At 39.2% G+C, this 9,078-nt stretch overlaps 1 protein-coding gene across 2 annotated transcripts; it reads left to right on the top strand.

The window, feature by feature from the left end:
* Window positions 1-644: 644 nt before the first annotated feature.
* Window positions 645-8,758, top strand: capns1a (calpain, small subunit 1 a). 2 transcript variants are annotated; one of them, XM_085419935.1, is made up of 11 exons: window positions 645-784; window positions 1,751-1,807; window positions 1,906-1,942; window positions 2,042-2,134; window positions 3,464-3,521; window positions 3,655-3,719; window positions 4,750-4,822; window positions 5,274-5,348; window positions 6,369-6,485; window positions 6,579-6,637; window positions 6,746-8,758. In XM_085419935.1, exons 2-11 carry the CDS (start codon window positions 1,761-1,763, stop codon window positions 6,770-6,772), a joined length of 651 nt encoding a protein of 216 aa, XP_085276061.1. In that variant the 5' UTR covers window positions 645-784; window positions 1,751-1,760; the 3' UTR covers window positions 6,773-8,758. The 2 variants fall into 2 exon arrangements, with proteins under 2 accessions (XP_085276061.1, XP_085276060.1); XM_085419934.1 differs by having other exon boundaries at window positions 647-784; window positions 4,750-4,818; window positions 5,270-5,348.
* Window positions 8,759-9,078: the final 320 nt, after the last annotated feature.

The following is a 9,078-nucleotide window of genomic DNA, read 5'->3' as shown; positions in this document are numbered from 1 at the left end:
CAGAATAGGAAGTGGATTACTACATTAGCAACCACTACAACCAAGTAAGTGTTCCAGTTTCATGAGCAGGAGCTCTAGGTGTATGGGTTTAGAAGGTCACTGGCAAATACCAGTCCTCCAAACTGCAGTTTGGGAACCACATACAACAATAATTACAACAATCTGTTGGAAGTCTTTAGACCTTATAAAAAAAAATACTTCATCAAACCTTTTTCGATTCCCGCCCCACCCACTTCACAAATGAGAAGCGGCAATGTTGATCATGTGATTTTACAGTTAGAGCTTTGCAGGGGAAAAAAAATCCTGGCATTAATGTATCATAGTTTATCTGTCTTAGCGTTGATGCTCAGTGTCTTGAATTATTTTTGACTGAGATCTAAATTCCATCAACAAGAGTATACAAACAGAGCTAATTTATGGAAAAATGTGTTTCTTTGTAAATACAAGTAGCTAATACAAGGGAAGTGGTATTTTCATGCTTATGATATTATGCGTGTCTGATAACAAACACAAGGTAACGATTTGAAGGTACGTCATAAAACGCTGTTAGTATCACCGAGTAGTATAAAGACAGAAATCATTTGTATTCCATCATACTGAATTTGGTAAAGATAGGAGCCCGGAGCACAGGCGGAAATAAACCACCAGCCCTCCTCCTTCCTCCGATGTGTGGTCGTCAGTTGGGGCGTGTTGAAGAGCTCCTCCTACCAGCTGAGTTAGTGGAAGTCACGCAAGCCTCCCCAAATATCCTGCGGTCAACTTTACAAAGCTTGCTGCGTTACAGGTAAATATACATTAAACGTAGCGATTTCATAGAACAAATGAAAACAGTTCGGGTTTAGTTAAGTGTCAAGTTTTACTGAATATGACGGCTATGTTTACTCGTGTAGCTGAATTAGCTCAGAGCTAAGATAGCAAGTGTAAATCAGCTGCTTTCCAGTATATCGTTAGTTTAAGTGCGTGCTGCGACGTTACGAGTTTTTCGTTTTCATACGGTATTTTAACGCCACTGAGCAGCTGCAGGGCGAATAACAAGCTGACCTGAAACAGTGCTAGTTTTGAAGCATAACGCTACATAGCATGCGGATATATATTCAGTTTGCGTCGTTACCTAACCACACAATCTAGCAGTGCTGTTTAGAGGGGGACGTTTTACTGACTAGACCCCCTCATATATGTTCAGAGATGTCATTATCGATTTGCGAAGAACAAAGATAACTTTTCAAATCTCATCCCGTTTCAGTCTGGGTGCGTCATGGATTTTCTTCCATATCAGGAAACATTTTAACAGGGTCTTTTGGGTGTGTCGTTAATTAATGAGTCTCTGAAGAAAACAAACAGTGTGTTTAAAAACTACAGTGTTTGTGCGTCTTGATGCATGCTCAATCATTCAGGTAATTCAATCTCCAAAAGTTGATTCTGTTCATCTGGACGGGGCGTTTTCAGTGGGAGAAACGTTTCCTCACTCATCCAAATGACTTTTTCAGTCTCAGCTGACTGCAGGTTTCCCCAATCTTATAAACACTACATTTGCATAATGACTGAAACCAGCCCACTGAAGGAACAATGGGCTGGGAGGTCAGTTCCTTCATCATAATTATGCAAATTCTCATAATCATTGATCAACAACCACTGATCAAGAGTGTGATACGTGTGATTCAGTGTTTGTGAAGGGTGTCACGCATTTTACCGTGTGTTTATATATTTATTCAAGAAAAAACAAATAAATATTTGCATTTTGCATTCACAGTTGACAGAAGATGAATTTTGTCAAAGCGATTATTGGAGGCATCATTGATGCTGCTGGGTGAGATTCTGAAATAAGTACCAAGTACCAGGTAGGCAAAAATTTGGTCGGTCTGTTGGTCTAACATCTGCTTTTGATCTCTGCTCCTGCCTTTGTAGCAACATCGACCCAAACCAGTTTGTGCCTTCTCAACCCGTGAGTTTACATCGTTTCATCACTGCCCATCACTTCTAATTTCTAGATTGGTGATTGGTGATAGCATTTCTAATATTTTCTCGGGCATCTGTCCCACAGCCTCCACCACGCATGCCAGTTACGTATGCAGCACAAAATGAGAGTGAAGAAGAAAAGCAGTTCCGCAGAGTTTTCCAACAGATTGCTGGAGATGTAAGTGCAATGCCTAGTTATGCTTCTCTTTAAATCTGTTGCTTTTTTTTTTTTGCTTTTTTTTTGCAGTGATCTGTTTCATTTTTAATGTGAAAACATACAATTGTAATTTAGTGCTAAGAGGTATGGCCAAGCGATTGTATTATGGTGTTTTGGTTTGGTTTTTCTAACTTCTGGGATTCCCTGTTTGCTTTTTGTTGACATTAATATTAATGTGTCCAGCAGAACTGTCAAATGCAGCTTAAAAAACTCAGTTTGAACTTAGACTATTCCATTTTTCACACCTGTTTTATTTATTTTTCATTGACTGAATAATTACCTTTTCCTCTTCTGACGGGTGTACTATGAAGCTAAGTTTATGGCTTCGCAAACTGAGTTGAGCTTAAAGAGTTTTCTGTGTCCTAAAAGCGGCTCTCTTGTTATCTGGATAATTCACTGTAGTAACTCATGCCAAACACGTAACCTGGCCCACCGTGCATTTTATTGCCACAGGAATGTAAATATATTACTCTGATGCAGAAAAATATATCAATGTTTTTATATGTGACTCTAATCTGCTGCTAAGGACACAAACCAAGAATACTGGTTTAGTTAGAAAAAATGATTTCACTTTGATCTACTGACATAATAAAGCTAAAAAATATAACTCTTTAGGTCACTATCCAATAGGCTAATTAAACTGGATACATTTAAACATTTTTAAGTTGCAGCGCTCTAATGGGCAGCTGGCACTGCAGGCCTTAAAGCTGAAGGCTCTCCCTCCCATTCTACTTTTAAACTCTAGGAACCACAAGTAGTCTGAGAGTGAAGTGCTCTGTTGGGACAGTATGATACTACAATCTCTTTAAGATATGATGGGGCGAGATTATCCAAGACTTTGTATGTGAGGAGACAACTTTAAATTTAATTAAATTCAATCCCCAGCTGGAGTTTTAGGTTTTGCTGGGCCAGCTAAGGCAAAAAAAAAAAAAAAAAAAGCCTGACTGTGTTCACAATAAACCCGTCTGTCATTGTGGAGGAGCTGCTTGAGCTCCACCCACAATGCCTGTTAACCTGTTAACTGTTAAACAGTCATGGGTTGTTTTGGAACATCTGTTATACTGTTGCTGAATGTGGCCCCCGAGCCCTTCCCAGTGGTTAAAAGAGTATACCATGTTATGCTTCTTTTGAAAAACTCATCTCATTAAAATAAATAAAATCAAACCTATACATCAGGTGTATGACCCAGCAGTAATATGGATATTGTTTTGATCATTTAGCTAAACCATACAGCTGTGTCTCTGCAGGTTTCTTCATGTTTTTTAATGATGTTCCATATTTTTCATGTAGGATATGGAAGTGAGCCCAAACGAGCTGATGAACATCCTGAACAGAATCATTGCAAAGCGTAAGATGTGTCTGCATTTGTCATACTTATTTTCATTATGCTTATGATTCAATTCTTCAGAATACATATACATTTTAGGGTTTCTTTTCTTTCTTTCTCTTTTTTACTAATAGATTTTTTTGTTATGTTTTAGATCATGATCTGAAGACAGATGGTTTCAGCATTGAGTCTTGCAGGAGCATGGTGGCAGTCATGGATGTATCTTTTCCTTCATTAGTACTCTGTGTGTTTTATATAACCTGGGTGACAGTATTGAACTGTCACTGACAGCAAAAGTTTAAAAAATGATGCAGAACAAATAGAAACAGACAACTAAAGTGGGGATATGTTGGCTTAACAGGCCCATTCATACCTGTGGCTTACTAAAACCTTAAAGCTGCAGTGGACTGAAATCCAGAGAAAACCAAAAACAACTGAAGTCTTCATACACATTTTCTTTTACCCTCTCTGTTCTAGGCTCCTCCCATCACACAGTTCATATCTGGGTAAAAGTAAAAAATGACACTAAGCAATTATATAATTTAGAACGGCGACTTTACAAAATGCAGAAATGGATGTTGCTTTGAACATGTCTAAATATGTCTTTTGAAAACGACTTGAGCACTGTTAAATTGTATATACAGAAGTGTGTTAGTTAAAATCTGAATGGCCTATTGAAAGGCAACGAAACGATTCATTTTAGTTCATTTTTAACAGTTCAAGGTGGTCTGGTAATATAGCACCGTACGTAGCACTATGGGTGACACACTTATAGGCACGTTATAGTTCACTGGGTTGTTGTAGTATGTATATCATCTCTGCTGTCCGCAGTTGGCTGTTTGACAGGGGTATATATTCTGTAATTCTGTTCATTGTCCTAATTGAACAATAACAAAACGCTTTAGCTAGCCCTTCATGTGTTGCTAAGCTGTGGATTTAGAAAACATCTGACGGACTCAAACTTAAAGACTTTTTTTCTCCTGAGCCAACATAATATTGTAGCAGTGGATGGGGAGGATTAATCACATTAAAATGTTTGGGAAGTTGAACACTGAGAGGACCACAAAGTTTCAGCTGACAGTCTTATTTGCATGTTTATGAAAAGAAAAGTTAAATGAGAAATTTGTAATATGTGGTGGATTCCCTACTGAAAAGGCATGTGAAACCCATTGTGCAAACACTGTGCAAGTAACTTCGCAACTGTTTGCTTAACTAGAGAAGTTGTCTTTTGGCCTTAACGCTTTTTCAGTCTGACAGCACTGGAAAACTTGGCTTTCATGAATTCAAACACCTCTGGGACAATATAAAAAGATGGCAGGCAAGTACAGTTTCATTTTATTTATCCTGCACATCTGTTTCTCTGTTGCATAGTCTAAGGCATTACTGTGGTCAGGCTTAACCATTTACAGCAGGGGGGGGGGGGGTCACAGAAGAATAAGTGGCTTAAAGATTTTACAGCATCAGCTGCTTAGGCGGGCTGATTTGAATACACACTGTGCCAAACTTCTCCCTAATTTGGTTAGCCGCCATGTTTTTACAACATAGAAATGTGATCTGTATAATTTTTTATTTTTATTTTTTTTTGGCTGAAGGAGATACAAGTTGTAACTTGTATATGGTGGTGATTGAATTTAAACCTTTATGGCTTGGGAGTTGTGAATACAGCTCTTTTTCCTTTTTTCCTTTTACCCTTTTTAGGTTGTCAGTGATCTTACCAGGAAACCTGGGTTGCCACAAATGTTTTAAATGTTTCTATTGTTCTTACTTAGGGAGTGTACAAGGCCCACGACTCCGATCACTCCGGTGTCATTGGAGCAAATGAGCTGCCTGAGGCTTTCAGAGCTGCTGGTGAGAATTTTTTTGTTCTTCTGCATTGTTCAAATGGTTCCACAGCACTTCACAAGAATGAAGGGAAAAGATTTACTTAATCCTCTAAGAAGAGACACTGGAAAAACAATACCTATACATACAATAACTGTTGTATGTACATGATGTTAAGGTTCGTGTTTAGTTTAATAAGCCAGAAAAAATTTGAGGCTTGGTTTAATAATTAGTCATTTACAACCCCAGGTCTGAAAAATTTAGGACACTGTATGAAATGTAATGAAAAACAGAAAACGGCATGTTCACAATAGAAGATTGAAAATGTCAATGGAATGGATACAGTATGTAGACACATTGTTTCACTTGCAATGCAAACTCAGCAGCCTGCAACAAGTGCTTTAAGGTGATACTGTGCAAAGGAGGTAACTCCTAGAATCTGATGAAACACCTGGCGACGCATAGCGGGTTTATTTTTAAAGCCGAGAAATGCACCGTACCTACTGCGGGTGTGGTGCTTGTTATCGGACCCGGAGTTAGCAACATCCCCCAAGAACCCGAAGAGGAGAGTCCTGGCCCCTAGCCCTGCCAGTGTAGCAGAAATGATGACGGATGATGACGGCAGCAGCAGCCGTTCTTCTCTGCATGAGTAGCTCAATGTTGTTCGTGTGTAATTTACGTTGAGTAGGCTAACCACGTTATTACATCAATGCATGTAAGGTGAACTAGCAAACACCGTCGTAGTTACATGCAGCTGTCTTCTTGTTTGATGGCAGATACTCCCTTCACCCTGGCCAAAAAGGCTAAAATGACCAAAGAAAAATTGGAAAACCGTTAAACATGAGAGGTTTTAGGACAAAGTTTGTGTTCTTGATTCTTTAAGCACCGGCACCGTTTCAAAAGTACAGGTTTGGCACCGGTATCGGATAAAACCTAAACGATACCCATCCCTAGATATAAGCAGCACAGCCTTATCCAGACATAATGCACATGTACCTGTTGTTGTACTGCTTAATTGTAACACACAGTTGTGCGTCTCTTCGTTAGGCTTCCCTCTCAGTGGTCAGCTGTACCAGATGATCATTCGCAGATACAGCGATGAAAGTGGAAACATGGATTTTGACAACTACATTGGCTGTCTCGTAAGGCTGGATGCAATGTGCCGTAAGTTTCATTTTAAAGACCAATCACTAAATCTTTATAGTTTAGTGTGATAGGAATGATTGACTCGGAAGTTTAATACCTGTTCTGAATCAGGTGCCTTCAAAACCTTGGATAAGGATAACAACGGGACCATCAAAGTTAATGTTCAAGAGGTAAAGTAATCTTTGTTGTTTGTATCAGTGGGTTTTGACTTCAGTTCAGACCATTTTAAAGTATTTGACTGGTTGTTTTGTTCTTTGCTTTTCTTTGTGTCTTTTCAGTGGCTCCAGCTCACCATGTACTCTTAAGTCCAGATCATGTTTCTCCGGCTTGTTTCATGGAACCACTTTGTTTATATACACAATTCGAGATATTTTAATCAATAACTTCCTGTGTTAGCAAATCCCTTGTGTGTGCAGGCTTATTTTCACAATTGCATGTTAATGGAAACATGTGGTATTCTTCACAGCTCTTAAAACTTACACGAAAGATTGGAAAACACTGTTAACAAAGCTGCATGCAGAATGCTGCCGTAGCTGACGATGATCAAAGGTGAATGCTAATAAACGCTTTGGACAGCTGTGAAATCACATAGTTGTGTAAAAGTGATAGTATGTTGAATTGCTGCCATTTTTTGGCATTTTCTTTTGATCTTCCTCACACCCCAAATTTCTAAATGGCACAAGAAGATCCTGCTTCTGCCGCCCTGGGATTTGTAATTTAAAATCTAATGTGAAAACAGTATTGCTCTTTGTCTGGGGCTGATTTGACAATCACCATGTCTTAGAGAATTGGTAGAAACATGTTTTTGCTCATTGGTTGTTTTTAATCCTAAAACCTGATTGTCAGCTGGCTTTTTTTTTTCTTCTTTTTCTGCCTTTTAACTCCAAACTTTGCTGGGAATGCACCTGTGCGCTGCACAAGTGTTGTAAAAGACACACAAACCTCCTTCAGGTGTCACTTTATTAAAGATGTGACTTCTATTCTCTGAGCACAGGTCAGCTGTGATGTGGTAGACTAGGCATCGCACACCTCTTTCCACCCGTTCTACTAGCTTAGATCTTTCTAGGAATTGTGTGGGTGTGTGAGCGCTGATTGCTGTGTTGACAACTCTTTGTGGCTGCTATTAGTTCTATTACACCTGTTGGGGCAGGTAGCCTATTTCATCAGTAAACATGTAGGTCCTTAGAATTTCATAAATTCTCAGTAGTTCCACCCAGTTTCATCCTGAGCAGAGGACAAAGCATAGTTGCAGCAAACCCCCCCAAAGGCAGCTCACACCTAACTGAATGATGTGTCACTCTGAATATTCCTTCCAGAAGAAATTATGTAGAGACATTATTATTATTAACAAATAAACACATTTCCATTGACCTCCTCTTATCATGGCTGTCACTCATGCAGTGATACCAAGAGCTGTTTTCAGGTGTTGTGGCTGAAGAGTGAGCCCATACAGTGTAACATGTGGCCACATCTCTTGCAGTTCTAAATGTTATGGGTGTGTCTAAGCAAGCATGAGCAACAGGATAAACAGGCTGTCAGTCTGTGCACACCCATGCAGCTCAGAGGAAGAGGTTTCATTTTATAAAACAGGTATGAGCACCATATCCTTGCTGAGACTCTGCCATGGAAGAGACCGCTGATGTTAAACTTTTCAACCCTATATTCAGCGTTTGTGAAACCAGCCCCAGCTCCTCTGACTGTAGATTTGTGCTCACTGAGACTGTACTGGCTTACAGACTTGTGTTTGCTGGTGACTTACAGCACTGTAGGAACACACAGCATGAATTATTGATTTCTACACTCCATTCTTTTACATCATAGACTGTTATTGCATCTTATCACTATCAGAATGCCTTTTACGGCCACTAGATGGCTACTTGGTTTTTAAACATATATATCCTGTACTTTCTGGGTCCTGCACTTAATGGTAAGTTGATGCAACGACCCAACATAGCTGACTTTATCTTCCATCTATAGTAGTAATGTACATTAAAGTGTGAAAGGTGTGAGCTTTGCTCGAAAGGCTAATGTGCCATGTTTTCTGTTTGAAGTGAAAGTCTGCCATAGTTTTGTGTGTCTCAGCTTTCTGATCACTTATGCCTCCATTAGATGATGCCAGCATAGTGTGTGAGCTGATGCTGTATGCCACTAATGCATGAAGCCCAAAGTGAAATGCCATAATTAAGGGGTTTTAATCCTGTAACTCTTTATGCCACAGCCATTAAACTGTTATTGGATTTGCTTGATAAATGACCTGTACTGCATTTGGAATAAAAACATCATGTTAAATATGTCAGTCTTATTATTGGTGTACTGCTGACAAATACTCTGCGTGGGTTATTAAAGAGTGACGCCTTGGTCAGTTTAAAGCAGAAGATGATCAGTGATGGATGTTTTGTAAACGGCTTCAATATGATCATAGACTCTGAAAGTTGAAACAAAGTTCTGTAAAAACATCCTTCGGTATACTGTGCGTGGCACATCATCTTCTGGTTTTCATGTGCATCTTATCACTTTTAAACAAAGACGCTTCTTGTTTGGAAAAGTGTTTAAAATGCATTTACTCTAAGGCAGAGCTGTCAGACTCACTCACTTTGATCTTAATGTCTCA

Source organism: Rhamphochromis longiceps, linkage group LG10, assembly GCF_057381845.1.
Source record: "Rhamphochromis longiceps isolate RC_006_pf linkage group LG10, R_longiceps_female_GT1.1, whole genome shotgun sequence".
NCBI lineage: Eukaryota > Metazoa > Chordata > Actinopteri > Cichliformes > Cichlidae > Rhamphochromis > Rhamphochromis longiceps.
The sequence above is the reverse complement of the archived record's forward strand: the minus strand, read 5'-3'. Positions and strand labels throughout refer to the sequence as shown.